At 39.6% G+C, this 25121-nt stretch overlaps 2 protein-coding genes across 4 annotated transcripts in view; one reads left to right on the top strand and one right to left on the bottom strand.

Annotated features, from left to right (window-relative positions):
• The first annotated feature begins 8572 nt into the window (after positions 1–8572).
• On the top strand, positions 8573–10643 carry Rnf139 (ring finger protein 139). Its single transcript, XM_023718825.1, has one exon. It carries the CDS (start codon positions 8629–8631, stop codon positions 10387–10389), a length of 1761 nt encoding a protein of 586 aa, XP_023574593.1. The 5' UTR covers positions 8573–8628; the 3' UTR covers positions 10390–10643.
• A 553-nt stretch (positions 10644–11196) lies between these two features.
• The window catches only part of Tatdn1 (TatD DNase domain containing 1), a 50516-nt gene continuing 36591 nt past the window's right edge, over positions 11197–25121 (bottom strand). The window contains exons 1-7 of one of the 3 annotated variants that reach the window (XM_023718747.1): positions 24855–25103; positions 24255–24340; positions 24126–24166; positions 21502–21578; positions 15771–15841; positions 14745–14871; positions 11199–11425 (exon numbers count right to left, since the gene is read on the bottom strand). In XM_023718747.1, the coding sequence (XP_023574515.1) occupies positions 11329–11425; positions 14745–14871; positions 15771–15841; positions 21502–21578; positions 24126–24166; positions 24255–24294 (453 nt within the window). In that variant the 5' untranslated portion in view covers positions 24295–24340; positions 24855–25103 and the 3' untranslated portion in view covers positions 11199–11328. Of the gene's footprint in view, positions 11426–14744; positions 14872–15770; positions 15842–21501; positions 21579–24125; positions 24167–24254; positions 24414–24854; positions 25104–25121 lie in introns of those variants that run through there. The other 2 variants (XM_023718748.1, XM_004634428.2) reach the window with 2 other exon arrangements.

Raw genomic sequence — 25121 nt, 5'->3', positions numbered from 1 at the left:
CCTCTCAGCCCGCTCGGGTGGCCCTCGGGCGCGGGGCGAGCGTGTCCCTCGGAGCGAGCGACCCCACGCGTGCGGCGCCGCCGGCTCTTGGGACGGAGCGCCGGCTCCGGTGCGCCCGCCGTGCCCTGCGTGACCTTGGCCCTGGGCCGAGCCTCGAGCCTCCGTTTCCCCCTTTTCACACTCCGAGCGCTCGCGTGTGGCTGCTTCTGCATCTGCGGGTCCCCGGGGTTCGGTGGCGTCTGCCGAGAGTGACGTCCAGACGAGAGAGATTGGGTTTTGAATGTCAGACCTTGGAAGCATTACCAGAAACCCTCCAGAAGGCTGTACTTGTGAGGCGGCCTAAAACTTTCCATGAATAAACGAGAAGGTGTTGGAAATGGTTGTGAAAACCCGTCCAGAAAGAGAGGAGACAATTCTAAAGACTTCGAAATCTGTCTGTTGCATACGGATAGCGTTAAAAGTATTTTGTATTTCACTCCTTACCTACTACTTATATCAATAAAGGGAGAAGCATTCATATATAAGGTGGCTTTTTTTTCTTTTCTGTAATTGCAAGTTGACACATTTTGTTGATGAGGTAATTCTTGCGATTAGTCTTTAGTGGGCTTTAGCTTTTGAGGTGTTGCCGAAAGAGTGCTGACAGTGAGATCCGAAGCAAACCTTTCAGATTTATAAGCCATATGTTGCTTTATTCCCCAAAAAAAAAGGATGGCTTAACGCTGCATGTTGTTCTTAAAAGAAGTTTTTAAACTTATTTTTTTCAGACTTCTTCCGTTGGTGTTATCTAGCTTTCAGAGATCCCTCAAAAGTTGGTGGGGTTACTGTCATTTTACAAATGAGGGAACTGGGGGTTATAGGGCCAAGTGTTGCGGTTTTGGTACACTGTGGGTAAGTGGTTGCCCGAGCCTGAGTTTAGAGATCTTCAAGCTGCAGTGTGCTTTACTTTCCTACTCGGTATGTTGACATCCAGATACACAAGTGTGTAATGATCACACGCTGACTTAAAAAGATAGGTTTTTAGTCATTTGGTCATGCTAGACCTCTCAGGAACCTACCAGCTACTTACTTCACACCATCATTTGTTGACAAAGACGGGATTGTGTTTATTACAGTAGTACTGCAGCCACTGCCTTAAAAGTTCTTTGGCATAAGTGTATATTCTCTGAGAGATTTTTAGGGCCCTGGTAGTGTTGTACTCTTGGTTCTCAAGGTGGGCAGCTTTAAGGAAAAGAGTGTTCCTCAATTAAGACATTTGTAGCTGAAGAACACTGAATAGAGTATTCTCTTCCTTATACTCTCCCTGCTTGTTAGTACTGTAATGAATGATGGAAGTTTTGGATCTGGCACCTTAGAGAACAACTTCAGATGATTTACCTAGCTGCTGGGTCTTGGTTTTGTGGTCTTCACCTTTATAAAATTGAACAATGATGATATCTCTGTCATAGGGATTATGTTAGGATACTAAATGAGTCAAGATATAAACTCTGAAATCACCACTTGGGCTGTTTAAGTTGGGCTGTTAGTACGCTTGGTGGCTTTTCAGAAATACTTCAGTGCTTCAGGTAAGACCATACTTTGTTACAGCTGTTTCAGCCTTTTGAGGGCATTAGCACAAAGTTCATTGGAAAATTTGATCCCAAAGTAGTCTCACCAGAATTTATGTGAAGCAACAAAAGTATTTTTCCAAGTCTCATCTCACTTTTCCTTATAGTCTATCAGGATAATTATGCTAATTTTTCATGTTTGCAAAATAAGAATGAAAAAATGGTTCTGAACTAACATTTTACTCCAAGTAAAATCAAATAGTTCTTATTTTTTTAAGTTGTTTGTACCAGTTAGCAGACTTGGTACCTTGCACTTGTCAGACAGGTGCTTATTTTGCTGAGCTATATCCCCAGCCCTTTAAATGGTTTTTAAAAATGACAGATGAGTGTTGAAAGGATCCAGTGGATAATAGGAATTGTTTTGCCTTGTTTTTGTTGTTGTAGTAGACTTCTCACAACTGCTGTGTATAAAATTTAGGTACTTGCCAGCCTCATCTGTGTCAGGAATTACCAATTATATATATGGTCTTTGAAGTGTATTCTGACTACAAAAGGTACAACGACTGTGATATGGAGTCACACTAATTTGAGATATCAGCAGGTAGAGCATCTCATTTTGTAACTGCAAATGAAAACCTATGGCATGTTTAAGAACACAGAGTTACTTCTTGGGATGTGGTAAATGATATATGAACCCACACCAGCATATTGCTGAACCAGCAGATTTAAATCCAAAGCAGGAAATTCCAAGTATAGGGTTTAAAAAAAAAAAATACTATTATTCATATGGTGGTAATTCATTGAGGTGGTCAAGGACTTTCTACACCTAAAACTCAGCAATTACAACGGAAAATTTGATAGACTTCAGTAAATGAAAATGAGAAACTTTGTGTGGGGGTGGGTATGTTTGTGGATGCTAAAAAGCCAGTTTTGGTTGAGAACCACTGAGTCAGACACGTGTACCATTCTTATAGAATACATAGGCCAACAATAGACCACCAGTATATGTTACAGAAACTGGATTTGTTTCAGAGGTGGAATTGAAGTACACAGAGGTAAATATGGACTATTCCGCTAATGGTCATTTACTTATTTATAGTATATGGAAAAATTATACTTGATCTCTACCTCATATGTGTATAGTTAATTCTAAGTGAAACATTATCTAAAGGTGAAACATAGAACCTTAAATTTTTAGAAGATTTGAAAGATCTTTTTCTTCAATCTTAAAGAAGGAAATTCCCTAGAAATATATAAAAGCAAATGTAGAAAATGTTGATAAATTGATAGCAAATTCTAAAACCTCTTAGAAGGAGAAGCATCAGAAAATTAAAAAGTGTTGTATATATGTGTGAATGTATGTTTAGTAATTTGTCATGATGTATAAGAAACTTAAAGTGATTTCTTTTTTGGTGCCAGGAAAGTAATGATAGGAAAACAACAACAAAAGATGAAGGTATATTTCCTGTTCTCACAGTCAACTCAGAAAGCTTAATTTCTAATCATTAGTTCTGCAGCAAATTTTTCAGTTTAGTTGCCCTTCCCTTCAGTTTAGTGCTGACACTGAATGCTGAGTCCACAGCTTGCAGAATGTCTCACAAGACTGCCTCTCGCTTCATATGCCTGTGCATCTAATCAATTGGCTATAAATGGGGATTTCCAGAACCCATATTTGGGTTCACTTAATTTGCTGTAGTAGTCACAAGACTCAGGGAAACTTTTAAAGACTGTATTACAGAAGACACAGACACCAGATAGAAGAGGTACATGGGACAGGGTGAAGAGGGTGGAGCTGCCATGTGCTCTGTAGGCTTGGCACCTTCCAGGCACTAACTATGAGGGAGCCCTCAAAACTCAATCCTCTCAGCAGAGTTTAGAAGAAGCTTCATTACGAAGGTCAGTTAACTCACTGGCCACTGATTTAACAATTCAATTTTCAGTCCCTCTACCCTCCTCAGAGGTGGGGTGAGGGTAGAAGTGTTCCTGAAGTTCCAGACCTCCAAAGATTTGGTTGGTTCCCATGGCAGCCAGTCCTCATCCTGAGACTCCTGAAGACCCCCAGTCATCAGTCATCTTATTAGCATACAGGACAGTCTTGTCTCATTCCTGGTTCTGGGATTTTAGGAATCTTGTTAAATGTTAGGAATGTGGGCAGAGACCATGTGTATATAAAGGATTTGACTTTAAAAAGTATTAAAAAACCTTTTTTTAAAATAAAAAGTTCACATACTTTTTTTTTTTTTTTTTTTTTTTTTTTTTTTTGTGGAACCAGGGATTGAACTCAGGCCCTTACCTGTTCCACTGAGCCATCTCCCTGGCCCCTACACATACTTTTAATAAAAAAAAAAAAAAAAAAAATACCTGTTATAATTTCAGTTTAAAAGAAAAACTTTAGTGAATAAAATACTTAGGATATTTTATTAACCTAAATCGAGAGTTGATAGAAAATTTTTAATAGTATGGCTTATCAAGTATGCCAACAGTAGGGGGGAGGGAGATAGTTCAGTAGAATAAGCACTTGCCTGGCAAGCAGAAGGGTCTGAGTTCAATCCCCGGTTCTGCCAAAAAATAAATAAATAAAAAACAACAACAACAAAATGCCAACAGCTTAACAGTGTTTCAAAAACACTTTATTTACTTTGCCCTAACTTTATTATTTAGGACTTCATTGGGAGTGAGGTAGAAATAACACTTGTATCTGCATCTTTATTCATGGATCTTAAGGTATCTACTTTTGTAGATTGTTGTAAAGGTATTTATGTTGTCTGAAGAGTTGCAAATGTTGTCCTAGTTCCTTTTTATTTTTAGTCGTAAATTCTCAGAAGAGGTTAAGAGTATGGACAGACTTTGTACATAAAAGAGTTAATACTTTGTTGTGTAATGTGCATGATGGTTTGTTTTTTTCACCCTCTTTGTTTTTGCTTGCTAGGTTGTGGTAATCCATATTGACAAGGGCCTGAATTATCATGAATTGAGTGTATATGTAGCTTTAAAGCTCCTAAATTAATTTTGATAACCTTCCTCTTTTTCTGCCTCAGGAAATTTTAAGCTGTACTCACTGGAGATTTTGACTGAAATCCATGAGTAATGGTTTCATTCTAATTCTCTAGTGTCCGGAGGTGGTTTCTCTTTATAAAATAGGTCACTTAGAAATCCTAATGTAATACTAACCAACCTTCAGCTTTAATATTTCCTTAGATCTAGGAAGTGAACATCAAGTTACATATGTAAAGTAGTGAAAATGCAAGGAAACTTTTATTAGCAATACTTCCAGAAAGTCACCAGATGGAATGAGATGCAGTGATAAATATTTGATGAGGTATTATTTGAGAATTGGTATTTTTTTTCCTGTAAAATGAGAGCTGATTCTTCTCACATTCCATAGATAAGAACATGAATATAAAAGAAAATTTCAGAAATTCTATCTACCAGTCAACTTTGGATAGGAGTTAAAACAAGTGGTTTTTGTTTGAGTTGGTGCCTTCTTTTTTGTTTATTCTTGAGTCAGAATCCCCTGTTGGCCTCAAAATCTTGATTCTCTTGCCCCAGACTCCTAGTGCCTGAGATTGCAGGTGTGCACTACCATGGCCTGCTATTCTTAGAGTTGACTCTTACCATCTTGGAAGTGTGATTTTAATCAGGAAAAAGTAGTGTCAGATTATTATTTGGTAGGATACATAAACACTCTGAAGTCTGTTATTTATCTTTTCCCTTTTTTTTCCTTTGGTACTTTTGCATAAAGCAAAATGACAGTTTTTTTGTTTGTTTTGCAACAGGGTTTCACTATGTAGTTTGTCCTTGAACTCACTGTGTTGCCTAGTTTGTGCTCAAACTCACAGCAATCCTCTCTTAGCCTCCAGAGTCTGCCAGGATTATAGGTGTGTACCATCCCATCTGGCTCAAAATGGCACTTTTTAACCAGAGGCATTTGTAACCTCAGTCATTCTTCTAGTTGTATATAGAAATAAACTTCCGGGGGGAAGTTTCTCAAACAAACAGAACTGGTTATAAAATTACACAAAACTCAAATAGTAGTGAAGATTAATTTACCATTTTGTGAATAACAAGGTGACAAAAATTATTTTAGTTCCAATGTTTGACTTTATGTGGCATAGAACTGAAGGTTACTTAAGGCTTTTATAAAAAATACAGTACATTTGTTTTCCCATATAAAGTAACATCATATATGGCATGTAATATACTGAGTTAATTCCTTTTTCTTGTAATATTGCATGGAAGATTTTAATCCTTAGAAAACTTAAGTTTCCTTTTTTTTTTTTTTTTGTGGCCAACTCAGCCCAGGTGGGGCTGGAGCAGCTTGTGGTGCTGGGGATTGAACCACAGTCCCTGCACTTTGCCTAAACAAGCACTTTAGACTGCTGAGCTATCTCACCGGCCCAGAAAATTCAGTTTCTGTTTCAAGGACCAACTTTTAACCTGGAAGATCACTAGTGGCCTACTTGGGTGGGAGAAGCAGATGGCTCTTACGAAAGTTTTATGCATGCTTTAGTTCAAAGTGTGCTTTTCACAATGACCTGACGCTTAGACATAGGATAAAGTTTCTCTATGAGCGGAGTCATCACTTAAGAGAACTAGCCCTTGCCTTTACGTGCAGCAGGTTGTAAGATGCTTCCACTATTGTAAGCAGCATCTTTCTTCATTACTTGATGAAGATGGCTGCGTGGGTGTTTAATTTGGGGTTTGTCACTTTTTTCTTTGCCATTTCTTAGCTTTCTCTTCCATTTCATGGCTTTCATTTTTCAAGTAGGTTATATTTTATGTTTGTCTTTAAAAACATGATCCAGATATGAAACGTTCATTTCCCCCAAAGAATACTTATTTTGCATAGAGTATTGTGGGATCCACTGATGTATATGGTAAGAGCCTTCCTAGCTACCAGTAACACCTTATTAATAGGGTAAACAATACCTGCACAGGCAACTACAAACTGTAACACCAGCTAGTCTATGAGTGTTAGATGTTTCGTGAAGTTTTGTAGGTTTGCTGTGTCACTGTCAATGAAAGTGGAACATTAGGCTGAGTCCTTGACCACTCAGCTATGCTCTCGGCCCTTGAAAGAGGTCCCTAGAATAGGTAGGATTTGTACAGTCAGGATGTTTCAGTCATCTTTTCATCACTGTGAAAGACAGCTTAAAGAAAGGTTTATTTTGGCTTTAACAGTTTCAGAGGATTTAGTTTATGGTAAACTGGTTCCGTGCGTGGAGTCTGAGGTGAGGCTGAAAGTAATGGGAGGGTGTGGTGGAGCAAAGCTGCTCATATCATGGCAACCAGGAAGCAGAGATAAAGGAGCCATGGACCAGATGTAGCCCTCCCAGCCTGCCCTCAACTAGGTTTCACCTCCTGCATTTTTTAACCTCTTCATAAAATTATAATCTTATCAGTAGATTAATCTAGTGAAAGAGCCTTCATAATTAATTACTTCTCTAGGCCATCTCTGAACACTGCTGCCTTGAGGATCAAGTGCTCAATACAGGAATCTTTGGGAGACACTTCATATGTAGATCATAATAGGGTTGGGAAACTCAGTGGGACCATCATTCTGAGCAAAGAGAAGAACTAAGTTGTAATTAGTAGAGAAAGTGATGTATTTAGGAACAAATCTGGCACATTGGGGTGTATGTGTTGGAAAAATATTACTTTAAATTGGGTTTTGAATGCCCAGATAAGGAGTGTAAGCTTTAGTTGTTAGTAATTTCAGAACCACTGAAGAAAACATAATTTGAGCAGAGGAATGAAGAAAGGCAACTGATGATTTGTGTTTTTGGTTGGTGTCACTGAGAAAAGGGAAATAAAAAAAAAAATACTAGAATTTTGCTACTAATTGGCACTTTGACAGCATGGGCCTTGGAGCATCTTTAGGACAATAGGTGAATATTTGGATGTCATTTTATAATTGAAACCTTTGGAAATATTGCCTCTTGTAATCTCACTTTAAAAAAAATTGTTGGTGCACAAAGAAAAGATCTGTTCAGGTGCATGTCATCATACTGTTGATAAAAGATTATCTCATTTTAACACACTATGGTTTTCTGAATGTCACTTTCATAACCTGAGGAAGAAAAGGAGTTGAAGAAATGAATTCAGTAATATTTGGGGAAAGGGGAATTTGGAGGGCATTTCGGAAGTCAAAATGAAAAAGCACAGAAGGAAAAACCTAAACATAGACTCCTGGAGAATGCTGACATTTAAGGAGTGGGAAGAAAGCCTGGCATGAGTTTACATTTGAGACAAAAGGAATTACATATAAAAGTGTAAACTGTGTTTGATTTCCAAGAGAACACTGTAATGAAAGAATTATAAGGCTTAATATTGGTGATGTTTTCCACTTGGTTATTTTTAATTCTTGGCGTTTTGTTTTCCAGTATGCTAGATAAGTGCTCTACCAATGAGCTACATCCCTGCCCTAAATTTAATGATTATGAAATTATAAAGGACATGTTCTTTTGAGTGTTAAAACCTATATGAAAGTCTATATCACTATAAATTTGTCCTGAAGATAATTTAGTAATTTTTTGACAAAACTGTAGTGGAAATTACAACCAAAAATAGGTGAGCTATTTCTTCCTGGCATTGGGGATTATATCCAGGACCTCTGCACTTGAGCTACAGCTGCCAGCCATTTTTTTATTTTATTTTTTAAATTTTATCTATCTGTCTGTCTGTCTGTCTGTCTGTCTGTCTGTCTATCTATCTTATTTATTTATGAGAGACAAGGTCTCACCAAATTGCCCAGGCTGAGCTTGGAGTTCTACCTCAGCCTCCCAGTGCTGGAATCACAGGTGTGTACAACCAGGCCAACCTAATGGTGTGACTTTTAAGACAGATTTAATATAAGATCTGACTTTAACAAAACTTACTGCCATTCAAGCCCAAGTTTTGCTGAGGCTTAATGTTCTTAACTGTGAAAATATAATTAAACCCAGAAAGATTTATGTATTAGTCTAAAACATGCTGAAAAATACTTCATTTATATGACCTTTTCTGTTTGGTTTTTTGTTTTTTAGGTATATTTGCATCCAGTATTGTTCTGATCTTGTCACAGCGATCACTTTTCAAGTTTTACATGTACAGCTCAGCCTTCCTATTAGCTGCGACTTCAGTGTTGGTGAACTATTACGCTGCTTTGCACATTGATTTCTATGGTGCCTACAACACTTCGGCCTTTGGAATTGAGCTGCTTCCTCAGAAAGGGCCCTCGCTATGGATGGCACTCATTGTTCTACAGCTAACGTTTGGAATTGGATACATCACACTGCTCCAGATTCATTCCATCTATTCACAGTTAATTGTTTTGGATCTTTTGGTTCCTATAATAGGCTTAATCACAGAGCTACCATTACACATCAGGGAGACATTAGTTTTTACCTCTTCCTTGATTCTCATATTAAATACAATACTTGTCTTGGCAGTGAAACTTAGGTGGTTTTATTATTCCACACGCTATGTTTATCTTTTAGTGAGGCACATGTATCGAATTTATGGATTACAGTTATTGATGGAGGACACATGGAAGAGGATTCGTTTTCCAGATATACTTCGAGTCTTCTGGCTAACAAGAATTACAGCGCAAGCTACAGTGCTAATGTATATTCTAAGGATGGCAAATGAAACTGAGTCCTTCCTTATTTCTTGGGATGATTTCTGGGACATCATTTGCAATCTTATAATTAGTGGATGTGATTCTACACTGACTGTACTGGGCATGAGTGCTGTAATTTCCTCAGTAGCCCATTATTTGGGGCTTGGAATATTGGCCTTTATTGGGTCAACTGAAGAAGATGACAGGCGGCTTGGCTTTGTAGCACCTGTTTTATTTTTTATTTTGGCTCTTCAGACTGGCTTAAGTGGGCTAAGGCCAGAAGAGAGACTTATTCGCTTAAGTAGAAATATGTGCCTTTTGTTAACTGCCGTCCTGCATTTCATCCATGGGATGACAGACCCTGTGTTAATGTCTCTCAGTGCCTCCCATGTTTCATCTTTTCGTAGACATTTTCCTGTGCTTTTTGTCTCTGCTTGCCTGTTCATTCTTCCTGTTTTACTTAGCTATGTTCTTTGGCATCACTATGCACTAAATACATGGCTGTTTGCAGTTACTGCCTTCTGTGTGGAACTCTGCTTAAAAGTAATTGTTTCCCTCACTGTTTATACACTATTCATGATTGATGGCTACTATAATGTCCTCTGGGAAAAGCTTGATGATTATGTCTACTATGTCCGTTCAACCGGCAATATTATTGAATTCATATTTGGAGTGGTCATGTTTGGAAATGGAGCTTATACTATGATGTTTGAGTCAGGAAGTAAAATTCGGGCTTGTATGATGTTCCTACATGCATATTTTAACATCTATCTACAAGCAAAAAATGGCTGGAAGACATTCATGAATCGTAGAACTGCTGTTAAGAAAATCAATTCACTCCCTGAAGTAAAAGGGAGCCGCCTGCAAGAAATAGATGATGTATGTGCAATCTGCTATCATGAGTTTACAACATCTGCTCGTATTACACCATGTAATCATTATTTCCACGCACTTTGTCTTCGGAAATGGCTATACATTCAAGATACTTGTCCAATGTGCCATCAGAAAGTTTATATTGAAGATGATGTTAAGAACGATTCCAATGTATCTAACAACAATGGATTTATTGCACCTAATGAAAATGAAAATGAAAATCCAGAGGAAGTAAGAGAAGATGCTGCTGAATCTGACAGGGAACTGAATGAAAATGACAGTACAGATTGTGATGATGATGTGCAAAGAGAAAGAAATGGAGGGATTCAGCACACAGGTGCAGCAGCTGAAGAATTTAATGACACTAATTAAAATACATTTACTAATCACTGAGGGTATTTGTTTAAAATTGAGTTCATCCAAAATGGAGTAATATGCTTCACATCGGTGTGTAACCAAGCACAAAAAACAGTATCAATGTTGAATCTGTGAATGGTTTTCCGTTTACTGTGATGTGCTACTGTAAATATACCTCTTTAATTACTTCTGGTCTCTTTGGTGACCTATTTAAATTTGTGTACATTATTGTACATAGAATAAAATGTTTTCATGTTTTTATGACAAAATCTGAACAAACAGCTTATTAATAGATATTGGTCATATGGTGCGCCAACTGTGCCAAAGAGTCTCCATGAAATTAGATGTCTCTAACTCTGTACCCTAGTGCTTCTTTAAAATGGGTTTTCAAAGTAGAAAAATACAAATGCAGACTAGAAAAGAAAAACACATTAAAGTCAAGGAAATAGGGCTGGGGAGATGGCTCTGTAGAATAAGCGCTTCCCTGGCAAGCGCAAGGGCCTGAGTTCAATCCCTCGTTCAGCCAAAAAAATAAACTATAGCATTGATTGGTATTAACAAAACCTAAGGCCAACCACATAGCTCAGTGGATTAAAGCATCTGCTTAGGCAGACACGGGCCAGGGGTTTGATCCCCAGCCTACCCCACCCCTGGGATGTGCTAAGAGGTGAATGAGACTGGGCTTGGTGGTGCACATCTGTAATCCCAGCACTTGGGAGGCTGAAAAACAGGATGGATCACTACAAGTCTGACCTGTGTAGTGAGATCTTGTAGATCCTGCACTAAATACATAAAAAATAAATTAAAAATCCTGGTTTTATGTATACAAATAAAGGGTGGATGATGTGTAGTGATTCCTTTTCAGACAGCTTTCAGATAATTTTCTTTATTGAAATTTACAGTACATTTTTGCCATGCAGTTTTTGATACATGATGGAATATGCCAATTAAATATTAGGAAAAAAACATCTTAATGGTGTTGTTATATAGTGTATTGGCTAGTTCCAGTGGATCTTCGTCTCTTACTGCTGCCATTATCTCCAGTATTTGACTAAAAACAAAACAAAAATGGTTAAATTTCCCAGTATGTATTGTTTTAAAGGCATATAGTATCTTTTCCATGTAATAGTATCTTCTACCACTAAGCACTTTTAATACAGTAAGTTTAATAGTTAAAACTTTTCAGCAAGTATCAATAGAAAAACACTGTCAGCAATTACAGGTAAGTTCTGGAGCTGACTTACACACAAAGCCAAGAATCAGGTTCAAGTATATTATGCTAAGCCAGCCTTATCTTATGTGCACCGCATCATGTAATTAAGACAGTGGAAATGAAGAGTCCCCAGACTGTAGGTCATAACGCACCCTTAGTGGCTCCTGATGAGCATTTCAAAGATTAAAGGTATCGATTTTGCACTTAAGGGTAAGAACCTTTGTACTTTTTTTTTTTTTACATTTTTATGTATGTAGTGATCCTATTGTGAGGCTAGCATCCAATTTGAAGGCCAGTGCTTAGGGAATTAGTTATCTAGAGAAAACAGAAATGGTTTATTGATAACTACAGTAACAGCAAGTGGAGAACAAGTTAGGGGGTGTTCCTGTAGTTTCTTCCCTGGAAAAAAGAACAGCCCTGGGATCTTTCAGTTTGCCTAAATTGATGCCTGTCACTAGTGTCTCCTAACTGTTTTCTAGAAAGTTCTAGTCCACATTTAACACTTTAGTACTCTTTAGGCAGTTTTTTGTTCCTTTTGTAGGTATCTTAAAATGTGAACACCCATGGCCAGGCACAGTGACACACACTGTGAGGCAGAAAGATCAATGCAAGTGCTTGGGTGTTTGAGGCCAGCCTGAAAACAAAAATAATAAAGAATGTAAATATCCAAAGATGGGACATTTAAGAATTTTTTATCGTCTTATAACAAGTGACACAAAAGACTGCTAAGTAAATATACCAAAGTGACCACAGTAAACTTCAGAATTGTCCTCTACTCAAAACTGCAACTCTTTAGTGTTGCTGACAAAATGTTTTGAGAGCTGCTTGCAGATTCTAGCAGGGGAGTGCAGCTGCCTGGATACTGAGCAAGGAAATGATCTCTGAGGATTGGGGTGGTCATCCTCTCCCGAGCGTGCTGCCTCACGAGGGATGCGCGTGATACAGTGAAAGAGAAAGGGGACACCCACCTTGCCGGCCAGATGAGCTCTATCAACCCTGGCAATCAATAGGGCGACAGACATCACAGCCAATTGCACATCCTGGAATGTTTTGAGGTTCATAATTGAACTTTGTCCAGTTACATTATATGGCTAAATCACTACATTTAATTTTTTTTACTTTTGTTTTTTGAGACAGTGTCTGTAGCTTAGGTTGGCCTTGAACTCCTGCCTCAGCCTCTCACGAGCTGGAATTAAAGGTGTGTACCCCCATTCCTGACTTGCAAATGTCTTACTAAGTCCTTCAGTGCTTATAAAACTGTCTCTGTGTGCTTAGTAATAAGAGTTTATGGCAATCTTTGAACATCTCTTTTTCAGCCAATCTATTCCTAGGTAGCTTAAGAGGGTAGCTTAAGAGGCCTCAAGCTATAGTTATCCTTTTTTAAAAAGGGAAGTTTATTGTCCAAGAACTTAGTGGCATTTGTTTAATGTGGCATTCTTAAACTAGGCAGTTTTTAAGTCTTGAATGAGCTATAGGGTTTCTGTCACCCACCTCCTTTCCAGTCTCTTCTGTTAACCTTTTAAGAGTAGGGTTTTGTTTTTGCCATTCTCCAACTTAAAATCCTTCAGGTCCTATTAAAATCTAAACTACTAAGGTAGGCATACAGGAGACCTGGCAATGTGGCCTTACTCTGCCTTTCCAGCCTTCTTCTCCACTTACCCTGTACATCCTACTTTGCCACACGGAGCTCGTTGTTTGGCTGAGTCATCGAGCCTTCTGCAATAGGCCTTTGGCCTGATTCCCAGTCTTCTTTAGTAAACAGCTGAAATGTCACCTTAGTAAAGTGCTTTTCTAATCTACGCAGACAGTTTCCATGTCTGTTTCTGGACACGTTCTATAACACATTCTATTTATCATCTCAGACCAGTATGTTTTCTGCTTGTTTGCTTCAGGAGTGCAGGGGGCTCGTGTCTGCCTCTAAGTGCCTCACCTAAAGTGCCCGGCCCAGGAAACCTGCTCCTGTGGTGTGCGGATGAGCACTGTCTTTGACTCTTGCCTCCTTAGAAATCTGCACTTTTCCTCATGTGCGGCAGGAGCTCCAAACTGTCAACAAATTCTTCATCTCAAAGTAAGACCTCTATATAATAATGACTATAAAACAACAGAATGGAGGTCGATAAATACTTTTGTAAGCGGGAATTAACTTGGCTGTTAGTAATTGGCATAACTGAAAAAGTATAATTTTACTTAAGATTAAGACAATACAAAAAACTGACTTGGATATATACTATTGGCAACTACTCCCTCTAGGCTGGCAGTTAGCAAAATACCGGCCTGTCATTTCTAGTGTCCTTTTAGATCTTCAAAAAATAGTTAGAAATACTGTCCTCTGACTCAATTTGCAGGTATCTATATAATAAGTGATTTCTTTTTTTACTAACCAGAATCCAAATTCATTCCAAAATCTACAGACCTTAAGCGTTCAATTTTACAAAGTCAGGCAGTCAATAAAGGAGGGGAAAAACCTCTCAATTTGTGTAGGATAAATCTCCATTTTTCTGCCTGGATTTTACACTTGGCTTATCTAATACTCATTTGTTAAAAATTACTGAAAAAAAAGTATATTTTGAAAAATTGGCAGTCTAAAGGTAATAACCCAATATTAATTTTTATGAATGTGTTATAAAATTCTGCCCTTTTTGAGAGTGAGGGTGGAGAAAAGGAAGCCCTATCAGTTGTTACCAGGCTTAAGGAAATGTGTTATTTCCTACATTCGGGTTGTGAGATAATTTAAACTGTAGCTACATTACAGAAGGTCTGCTAAGGCTTTACAAGCAGAAGAGAAGGTACATGAGAATACACTTAGGTAAAGCGATTTTACATGGATCGCTTCCCTTTGTGGAATGACAGGTAACCAACCCAAAATCAGATTTCTCGTGGCTGCAATACACTCTGGGTTGAAAGGATGTGAAGCTAGTAGTCCCACAGAGAAATTCCGGTACAAATTCTTCCCAACATGATTGAAATGGTCTTTGACCTGAACTTGAACTTTGGCTCGTGGTAATGTATGAGCTGGTGTAGTTTCTGTGTACCCTTGTTAGAATGACCTATACGATTTGGATCTCACAGCACTTCAGTGCTGCCCTTCAGCTCATTTTTCAGTAAGTGGCATTTGGTGGTTGCCTTCAGTGATTCACAGGATCATAAAAACACTCACATTATATGGCAGGGTTCATTTCTGTCTTTTAAACAGTGTCCGTTTTCCCACTTCTTCTTGGTAGGAAATGAGGTTTTTACATATTTTGCTCCAGCATGTGTACTTTTAACTCCACACCAAGGTGCATCTGGAGTTAAGTCAAAAAAAAGTGTTAAAAGGTCTATGTTCTTAAATGGTTATGAACATTAGCAAACTTTTATAATCTATAAATTATGACCCATGATTTAGCTTCCTACATTTTCTAATACAATAGAACACTTCTAAGATAAAATCTTTAGTTGCACCTTAAATGCTTTATAAGAGACTCAACTTTTTCAGCTAACATTGTTGGTATATGGCATGCTTTTTAAAAAATACTTAAACCTAAAAATTGTAATTGGAACATTATAACATTTAACATAAATTTCTGTATTAGCTCTACTGAACATGAAACAGTGACCTGAAGATGTATCTCTTTAGTCACCAGCTTACCCATTTTATAAACATTGTACTTCTCTCAATTTCATGTTTGCCCAAGGAAATAAAGTTGGTGTCTCCAGAGTATCTCAGTGTGGGCTTTGATGTAGAAGCCCTTAGCTACAGGATTCAGTTTTAGCTTTTAACTTTTTGTAAAAAAGGGAACAGATTTTAACATTCTTGTTCAAAACAGTTTGATTTTTGCAGTTTTAAAAAGTGTTACAGGATTAAACCATTCGAAAGACATCATGTAAAAAAAGATTATGAGATCTTGAGACCCTGAAGTGTAACATGTCAAAACTCCTTAATTAGGTATAAGACCATGGTTATTACAGATTGACTTTTTTTTTTTAAGGTTTCTAGGCTTAGACAAACTTCTAAAATTGAAAATAAAAATCTCTTGCACAAATATTTCAACAATAATCCAAAAAGTTTTTTTTGAAAAGTATAATTGTTGAAGTTGAACATCCTGTTTTAAAATATTTAAAGGTAAACCTGATGTCAATTTCCTCTAGGGGAAGGTGATATTGGTTTAATAGAAAACTATAAGTTCTGAACACTTAAACTTACCAGTCTCAATCATTAATTTTTCACTAGGTATTGACTTCAAAACTTCCAAATTTGCCTCAGTTTTCAGTGAGCTTTAAAAAAAAGTGTATTTTTAAAAACAGCATTTAGTAAATAACTTTTTAATAACATATTTAAAACAAATTACAAAATGCCATAAATTTTGTCAGTATACTTTAAAAAGCATTTATATATTCTTAACTTTCAGATTTCAGCCACATCTGCTTTTAGAAGATGTGATTTTCTTCATGTGTATCAGTTGATGTTTCAATTGCTTTCTGTATGTCTAAAATTTTAACTTTTAAAAAAACTTATTTGCATAATTTAAACACTGTTAACTTTCATTTCCTTAACTTTCACTTTGTGCCTCTGAGACAGGATTCCTGCATCCAGTTCTTTGCTATTCTCTAATAAAATTAAGATCTGTACCCTGCCACTGTTTCTTAAGATGGAAGAACTCTGCTCCTTGAATCTTGCCTTGGCCTCCACACTTGCTTTGGGTTACTGGGATGTGATGATATGGCCACACGTGATGTATGTTCTCTGGTTTGAATGCCACACTGGGTAGTTGCTGTCTCTCCAGGTTGGGTCCCCAGAATGAAAACACAGGCTACAGTAGGTGCTCAGCCTCTTGTCATCCAAACCCAGCAGCCCCACCCCCTAATTATGAACATAACTGCTTATGTGAGTGAGGTTTGGAATGTTGCTGTTCTCTATGGATGTCTACTAATACTGTCATATATCTATATCTATATATATATAATATATATATTATATATATATATTTTTTTTAAAAAAATAAAAATCTTATAGTTAAAGATATTTTTTTGGAAGTTTCCAAAAGTTTCACAGCCAAGTAAGTGGATGGTAGAGATTTTCCCTATACCACATAAGCACAATCACTCTCAAAATCTTATACAACAGTGACACATTTGTTAGAACTAATGAGCCTATATTATCATGACCCTAAGCCCATAATTAGAGTTCATTGGTGAAGTAATTCTTTGGGTTTGAACAAATGGCCATTACAGCGCCACACAGTAGTTTCAGTATCTAAAAATTACTCTGTGCCCTGTCTGTTCATTTCTTCTTCCCTCCCTACCTCTAGCAACTACTAATCTTACTGTTTCTTTAATACTACCCTACCAAATATCAAAGAGAAAACAGATTTTTTGACCAAACTAGTAGGCTTTTGTTAGCCTGAACCATAACATGTGAAGCAGAAAGCTGACAGAGAAATGACAAACGTCATGTGTTAGGTGACCTAAATGCTGTGTGCCTATAAAGAGACCCAACACAAGCCAACCAACACACCCCTGAAATTTCTAACTACCAGGTACCTGGAAGAAATTGGAGGGAGTGAAGCAGACGGCAGGAAGGCAGACAGAATGAACCTAAATCAGAGGGACATGGAGAACAACCAGCACATCTCAGAGGATGGGTGAAGTGTGGGGCTGCAACAGGCGCTGAACAGGGAGTCCTTGCCGATCCTCCTGCTCCACTACACTGTCAGTAGTTACAAATCCCCACTTCACTTTGGAGCTGGGACCAAAGGATCCCTTTCGGAAGAAACTGGATCCAGAAAAGGTCTGTGCAAAATGGGATTTGGGAATTCCCAGTGGAAAATTCAGTTCATCATCTGAGCCTGCCAGGTGATAGTCTTTCTCACCAGATTCCAAAGAGTTGTTACTTTTCAAACAGTGAAGAACTGTGTGACTTCTGAAGAAAACCGCCATCATGACAGAAACCAAAAGTGGAAAGAAAGGGCAGTGACGCAGTCATACTGTAATTCCAATCTTTGGAGATAAGGATATAACCACATCCATCAAGTAAGATAACTAAAAATCGGCGCTTCCAGAGATTCAAAACAAATGCCAAATTATACTCAATTTTTAAAAAGGCTTGATATAAGGCATACTTTCAGTAAACAAATTTCAGCGCTTCAATTTTATAAAAATCTATTAAAATTTTTTTGGAAAAAAGTGAGAAAAGAGATGTAAAGAGATGATTATTGTAGAATAAAATACCTAAATTGTCAATCTGAGATGTTAAAAAAAAAATCAAAAATAGTCTTCAGGACTGACAAAGAAGAGCCTCTAGCTGGAGGGGGCCAGCAAGCCAGCAATGAGGATAAATCATGAAAACACTTCTGTAAGTTTCCCAATACCAAACCTTCTAAAGGAAAAGAAAGCAGGTCACGGTGTAAGCACTGGGGATCGGAACTGCAGTCAACACTGGAACGGACTTGAAGGGACTGTGTCAGTTCTCAGTCAAAGTGACTTCCAAAAGTGGGTGCCCTCTCCCTTTCATGAGCTATCCAAGCAAACTTTTAAGAGGAAGAACAGAATAATTTTCAAACGTAAAACAAGTTTGAAATTCAAAAGTTTTACTTCCTATGAAAAATTTCTCCCATCCGAACACATACAGATAACATGGGGTCTAAAAATAGTTCAGAGAAGAGACTGGTCCAGACAGAAACTGAAAGGTTTCCTCATGGAGAGAACAGATAAAGACATTTTACAGAGCAGTGCAAACTGTGAGGTTCAACTTTGAAAAAAGCCAAATAAAAATATATGAAGAGTTACTGTCCATGGCTTGTAAGGCCACTACTCAGGAGGCTGAAGCAGGAAGACTCCAAATTCCAGGCCAACCTGGGGCTACTGAAAGCCCTTCCCCCTGCTCCTCATGGTCTGGGAAGTTTCTATCTGTAATTCCATGGGAAAGCTATTGAAATTCTAGCAAGTTTAATTCCAGTCTACCATTTCAAGTGCAACCCATGGTGAGAAGAAAGAGACTAAGGCATATTTATAGTCGTGGGGCACCAAGGGGTCCTAGGTCCAGCTTCCATGATGGTTATCCAGAACAAAGACCTCGATCCAGGGGTGAAAACAGATTTTATTTGTCAAGAGGGGAACAGCTCAGGGGTGAGTGACTGTGAAAGTGGCAGGGAAGTATGTGAGTGCTGTGAGCTGGGCTAGGTAGGCCTGAAATCACCTCCGCAATATGCAGAGAGAGGCAGAAAGAGTAATCTGCATAATGCAGGCAGTATAATGTTTGGGGGTTGGTGCTTCAGCTCTGATGTGTCTTTTTTTATGCCCTGAGATGTCAAGGCCACTTATCTCCAGGCTTGATCTCAGCCAACGCTTGCTCGGAGCACGTTCTCCTGCCTGCCTATCCAGCTCACACATTTCTTGGGAGCTACAGGGTGGGGCAACACTAAGCTGTCACCTTGCTTTAAACACTACACATCAGCACCTCACTAGACTGATTCGCATTGCTTAAAGCAATTTGGGGGGGGGGGGAAGGTACAGCTCTGTACAGATTAGGACATGGAAAGAGGGCCGGGGTTAGCCAAAATGGAGACAACTGCTATTCTTTCAAGGGTAGTCATCAAGTGGTCCTCCACACTGGGAATTTTCTCTCAGAAAAAAAAAAAGGTGAGGGGGGACTGGGGAGAATACAGTCAGGAGAGAGTCCCTGGGTATAATCCGCAGTCTTTCTCTTTTACTTACACACACACGCGCACACACAGATCGAGGGAGGAAGGGGAGTGATTTAGCACTTTCCTGTCACTGGGACATAACTGACACCCATGCTTTCAAGGAGAGGGCAGTTTTCAGAGGACTTGCCCATGGCTGCCCGGCTCTAAGGTGGCAACATCACGGCAGAAGGGCATGGCAGAGCGGCGCTGCTCAGTCAGGTGGGAAGGAAGCAGAGCAGGTCACAACACCAGTGGGGAAGGGGCCGGCAGACACCGTCAAGGCAGGCTTCTGGCCTCCCCTCCCCCTCCCCCAGCAACAGGCTTCACCAATCCCTGCAACCCCTGGACAGATCCCTGGCACCCTGGGCACGTGATGCTGGCCACCAAAATCGCACACGGTGACGCATGCATGTCCTGGGAGACTAAAATAGGATCATTACAAGTCCAAGCTGCGTAGGGAGACCCTGTACTGAATGAATGAATGAATGAATGAATGAATGAAAAAAAATTTTTGAAAGCCTATCAACTTGACACTCTACCCTACTCACCAGAGAATTATTCTAAAACAGGACAAGAAAAGAAACACAATCATGGCATGTCACATGGGTCAGCAGCCAAAATTATACACACAGAACGTAATAACTAAATATGCATAAAGCCAAAACATTTTCAACAACTATACTGGCAGGAACATGGAGGTAGGAGCTGCGATGGTTTATAAGAACTACAATGTCAGCTTAACAAGAACAGACCGGGATCAGCACAGCAGTGATGACGCTACACAGAAACACGGTGGCAGCAAAGCAGTTGCCTCTGGAAAAGCTGCTGTAGGGCTGGGACATGCTGCGGCAGTGTAAGTCTAATCTCTATACATGTACTCCTTTGATTTTTCTTTATTTTTTGGTATTTTAGGGAAGAGTACGGGGTGTTCAGGGTCTCACTACCAGATCAGACTTGTAGTGATCCACCTGTTTACAGCCTGCCAAGAGCTGGGATTACAGGTGCGCAGCACCACGCCCAGTCTCAGTTGTTGCCTCAGCACGAGGGTGGGGGGAAGCATGGCAGACCCAGGAATCGAACCCCTGGCCCCTGTGCCTGCTTGCAGGCACTTTAATCCACTGAGCTATTTGGCCAATCCTTGAATATTAACTTAAAAACTAATTTTACCATTAATTTAAATATGCCAGAAGTCTCTACAACATTTAAACTTCTCTAGAAAATAATTTCATGATTCTAACAGTTTAGTCAAAAATAAGTAATCAGAAAAGTGATCGTTTTAAGGAAAAGAAACACTGATGCATCCAAGGCAGACTTCCAGACGGTGGCTGGACCTTGGGGCCCTTGCTCTTGGCGGGCTCCGCCGCTGGAGAGTGTGGCAGCTGAGCTTGCTGCTGGAGTGGGGCCTGGTCGCAGGAGGCGCGCATGACCCCTGGAAGAGGTGTGTCCTCCCCTCACTCGCTTCTCACATTCTCCGGGCCTGACCGCCAGGACGTGCGCAGCACTCCTCTGGGCAGCCCCCTCTGCGGCGCTTCTGCCCTGCAGCCAGCCAGCCACCTGTGAACTGCAACCTCTGAAAATTCGTAAGCCCAAATAAGCCCATCTTAACCTTTACGTTGTAGGTGTCAGGTACTCTGTCCCAACAATGTGGAACGTGACTAAGAAAGCAAGTCTTATACTACTTTGACATCCCGTGAGAAGATCGTGGTGGACGCTCTCATATATTTGACAAAAAACAAGCCCAGGTCCCGAGCCATGCTAGTGACTGCACTAAGTGAGGTTCTGTGCAGTGCACAGCAGAAAGGCTACCAAGCTGGGAGCCCGCGGTCACTCTCGCTGCGAGCAGCTTTACACCTGCCTCTCCTTTCAGACCGGCCTTTTGGGCTAGAGACATAAGCATGGTTACCCCAGTAGCCTTAACACCTGTGTGCACAACTCTCTACAGTGCTGTGAACCGTCTGTTTCAAAGGCATAAAACGATCCCAGAACCATTTGCTAGAGAAAGCTAGCTGCTGAATTCAACGTAAACCATTTCCATTACAAGGAGAGAGGTTAGGACCCTACAATTATCGAGCTTCAACTTGTAATAAGTAGTCTTTAATTTCTTACATAAATAATTATTGAAATTCTCAAGCAACGATCAATACAAAACACACTTTAATAAAAATAAACCTTGATCAGCAGCTCACTGTAAAATAATTTTTAAAATATGTTCAATAAGCAAGTTAATAAAAACCAGACAACTGAACAACGTACCAACCATTAAACCCTATATAAAGATCCAAGTCGGTCAAAGCAGCTGCTGCTTCCTTGGTGCCATCAAAGGAGTGTACCTAGGGGATGCACCGATGTCATTTTATTGGTATAATTATTACTCTTTCTCCAAAATTCTAAGTAACATGGATTAAGACTTTCTAAGCACGCATGCACGCACACACACACATGCATGCACACATACACCCTGGATCAAAGTGTTTTAAACACCGAATTTGTTCCCATTTTTATTTTCAAGTGAGATGGCCCAGCTGCACACTCATCCTCCCAAGACGAGGAATCAGCCGCCCAGAATTTCCCGCCACTGTGCTCAGGTGTGTCGCTGCCACACCAGCATCAGTGCACAATCTCCAGGCAGGTGGAGCAGTGGCAGGGCTTAGGCAAAAGCAGGAGGAAGGGTTGGAAATGCTGTAACACAATTTAAGATCTACTGGAAATAATACTGAACTGTTCTGTTTGAGGGTATTTTTTTCTAGACTAGAAATCATTCTTAAGAGGCAATTTAAGAAGCTACATACAGGAGCTGGGGAAACTGCTCAGTGGCATAAGCACCTGGCTGGCAAGCGCAACTGTCCTGAGTTCAAGCCCTAGCACTGTTCTGCTCTAACTTGTTTTCCCAGTCATTGTATTATCAATCTTCAGCTATTTCACATAAATATTATCTGCATATCAAAAAACCCCCCAGAACTCTGAAGCTGTATACAGGGGTGAGAATGTTGCTGTCAATGCAAATTGATAACCGCTGACAATGTCAGTTCAGCCAGCAGAAAGGACTGGGACAGCTTTTTTCACCTTTACAGACCCTAGATTCAGACAGTTATTCATGTTGCTTTATAAAAAGGGATCACCTACCACTTAATGTTGTTACCACCAATCCAGAATGTCTGAGCACACCGTGCATGACATATTCTCCACAATGTATCTATATTAACTATCTATAAGGCAATTATTCATGCCCTACGCATTCCTATTAGACTAGAAAACAGCCTCCATTAATATCCAAACAATTTTAAAAGTGATTCTTCATAAACCACTTCAAAAAATTATTTGTATAGCAACTTCCTTTGTGGTTAAGTCGTATTTATTGTTACTTTTTAAAATTTAAATTACTAAGGATCATCCAAGTCAATTTTAATTTTTATTTAATTAACTTACTGTAGTACTGGGGACTGAACCCAGGGAGCTCTAAGCCACAACCCCAGCCCTTTCCATTTTGAAACAAGGTCTCTGTAAACCGACCGGGCTGGCCTGGAATTTGCAGTCCTCTTACCTAGGAAATCACAATCCTTGCAAAGCCCAAGGAAAATCTTATTTAGAAACAAAGCAAATGAATGTGGAGTGTGAGGTTACACTAAGGCCACCAGTAATGACAAGCATGTTCATGGGGGCCCCTCTCAACTCCCAAGTACAGCTCCTAAAGGCTAAACTTCAGCCCGGAGGCTAAGAGGAGGTGTGCAGAGCAACAGCACACAGCAAGACACAATGTACACATGTCACAGCGTTAGGACGCACGCGCAGGAAGCTGCGCGCAGGGTGGTGGTGGCTGTTCCCTCTTCCTCAGTGCGCAGCGTGCAATGGATTTTATACACCCAAGCACAAGTGTCTCCTGAAAATCTGTGCACAGGAGCACTCTTCTAAGGCAGACTCTCGAGAGTCCGGGACTCACACCGCAGATAATACTTATGGGAAATAGCTGAAGACTGATGATTACAATGACTGGGCAACTAGTTAGAGCAGAACAGAAATCAGAGGAAAAAAGTGAGGAGGTCAGAATAATAACAGCGAATGAACACAGGTGATGAGAAACTCAAGAAAAATCTGAAACATGATGAAATAGTTCAAGATACTATAAAAATCAGTTTCTGTTTTCCTCAAAATTTAAACTGAAGAACATTAAAGAATGGCTAATTAATAGCTCAGCAGCCTAAGCAGCTGCCTGGCAAGCACAAGGACTTGGGTCCAATCCCTGGTGCCCCATGCCATGCCGCCCAGGGTTCTGTGCTGGCCACCAAACCAGGCGTGGCTGCGCACACCTGTAATCCCAGTGCTAGGGAGGCTGAGACAGGAGGATCACTATGAGTCTGAACTGCATAGTGACACCCTGTATCCAATAAATAATTTTTTTCAAAAGCTAAAAATTATAGCTAATGGAGAAAAGAAAAACAAAAGCCGCATCAGAATGTATACAGGTACATTCAAGGGATGTTCTTGTGAAGAAAACTCTGTCCTCATTCTGGGATGTGGCGGCGCAAGCCTGTGACTCCAGCGCTGAGCAGCCGAGGCAGCAGGATTGCTGTGAGTCCAGAGCCAGCCTGGGCTGCTTGGAGAATTCGAGGCCAACCTGAATCACGTGGCAGGAGCCTCTCACTGCCCCCATTATTCTGTACTCATTCTTGTGTTCTGAACAAAAATATCTTAAAACAGTTTATGTTTGTCCCACATCTGGCCAACAAATCCAACAGTAAACACACATGCTCTTCAAATAATGATAAAGCTTTATTTTTAAAGTTTTAATAATTTTATTGCTGACATGTGAATTTCTTTATAGGCCAACCTTAATAACCAAGACATTTTGAACATCATATATTTAGCTATTTTACACTTACCACTCCACCTACACAACGATCTCTGTTTCTTTTCATTATATCTGTGAATTAACACAAAGAACCTTTAGCAAGTAGGTAGGATTCTGTAAAATTCTTAAATTCTAAATGAGAATTTTATTTTAAACTCACCCAAAAATTCATCATGTGAGTTTCGACAATGAAGAAACATTGGTAATTTTGTTTGTTCTGACAGTTCAAATTGTTTTTCAAAATATCTGCATTTGTTAAAAAATTGCCTCAGTAAACTTTTTATTTTAACATGAAAAATATAATTATTCAAAAGACATTTTCAAATGGCTTTCAAAATATCTGCATTTGTTTAAAAATTTCTTCAGTAAACTTTTTATTTTAGCATGAGAAAGATAATTACTCAAAAGACATTTTCTGGGTGGCACTGGGGGTTGAACCCATGGCCCAGTGCTTGCCAGTCACATGTTCCACGAATGAGCTAAATCCCAGATATAAATGATTTTAAAATTAAAGGAATCTTCATAGAAATGTCAGCACCAAGACTGTGAATTCAGACATAAAATGGCTTAGGAGAGAGCTTTAAATACACAACTTAAGGAAGCAATCCTGCGTTCTCCAGGGTTATTGTACAGGTTTCTCCTTGTGGGACTCGGGATCGAACCCAGGGACAGTCAGTGCTACATGCCTAGCGGAGCTGCCCCACTGCCCGCCACCCCACCTTGTCCCATCTCGTCCCTCCATCTTGAGACACAGTCTTACCAACTTGCCCAACCTGGTCTCAAACCTGTGATCCTCAAGACTCAGCCTCCTGAAGAGCAGAGATTACAGGCGCCATGCCACTCCCTGTACCCAGCCTGCAGTCAGACTTTCATGTGCTATTGTAAAAGTTACTGTCACTTCACACAAAGAGCAAGGATCAAAACTGAATCCAAGTAGGTGATAAGTTCAAGTTTCTGACTCAACAATACCCAAGCTGTGCACTTCCACACATTCATAGACGCAAACAGATCATGGACACAGCTCCCA

The sequence above is a fragment of the Octodon degus genome, unplaced genomic scaffold (genome assembly GCF_000260255.1).
Source record: "Octodon degus isolate 3935 unplaced genomic scaffold, OctDeg1.0 scaffold00062, whole genome shotgun sequence".
Lineage (NCBI taxonomy): Eukaryota > Metazoa > Chordata > Mammalia > Rodentia > Octodontidae > Octodon > Octodon degus.
Note: the sequence above shows the minus strand (reverse complement) of the source record. Positions and strands in the feature narration are given on the sequence as shown.

Coding starts and splice junctions, on each gene's coding strand:
- Rnf139 (XM_023718825.1), top strand. CDS start 8,629: ATGTACAGCTCAGCCTTCCTATTAGCTGCGACTTCAGTGTTGGTGAAC.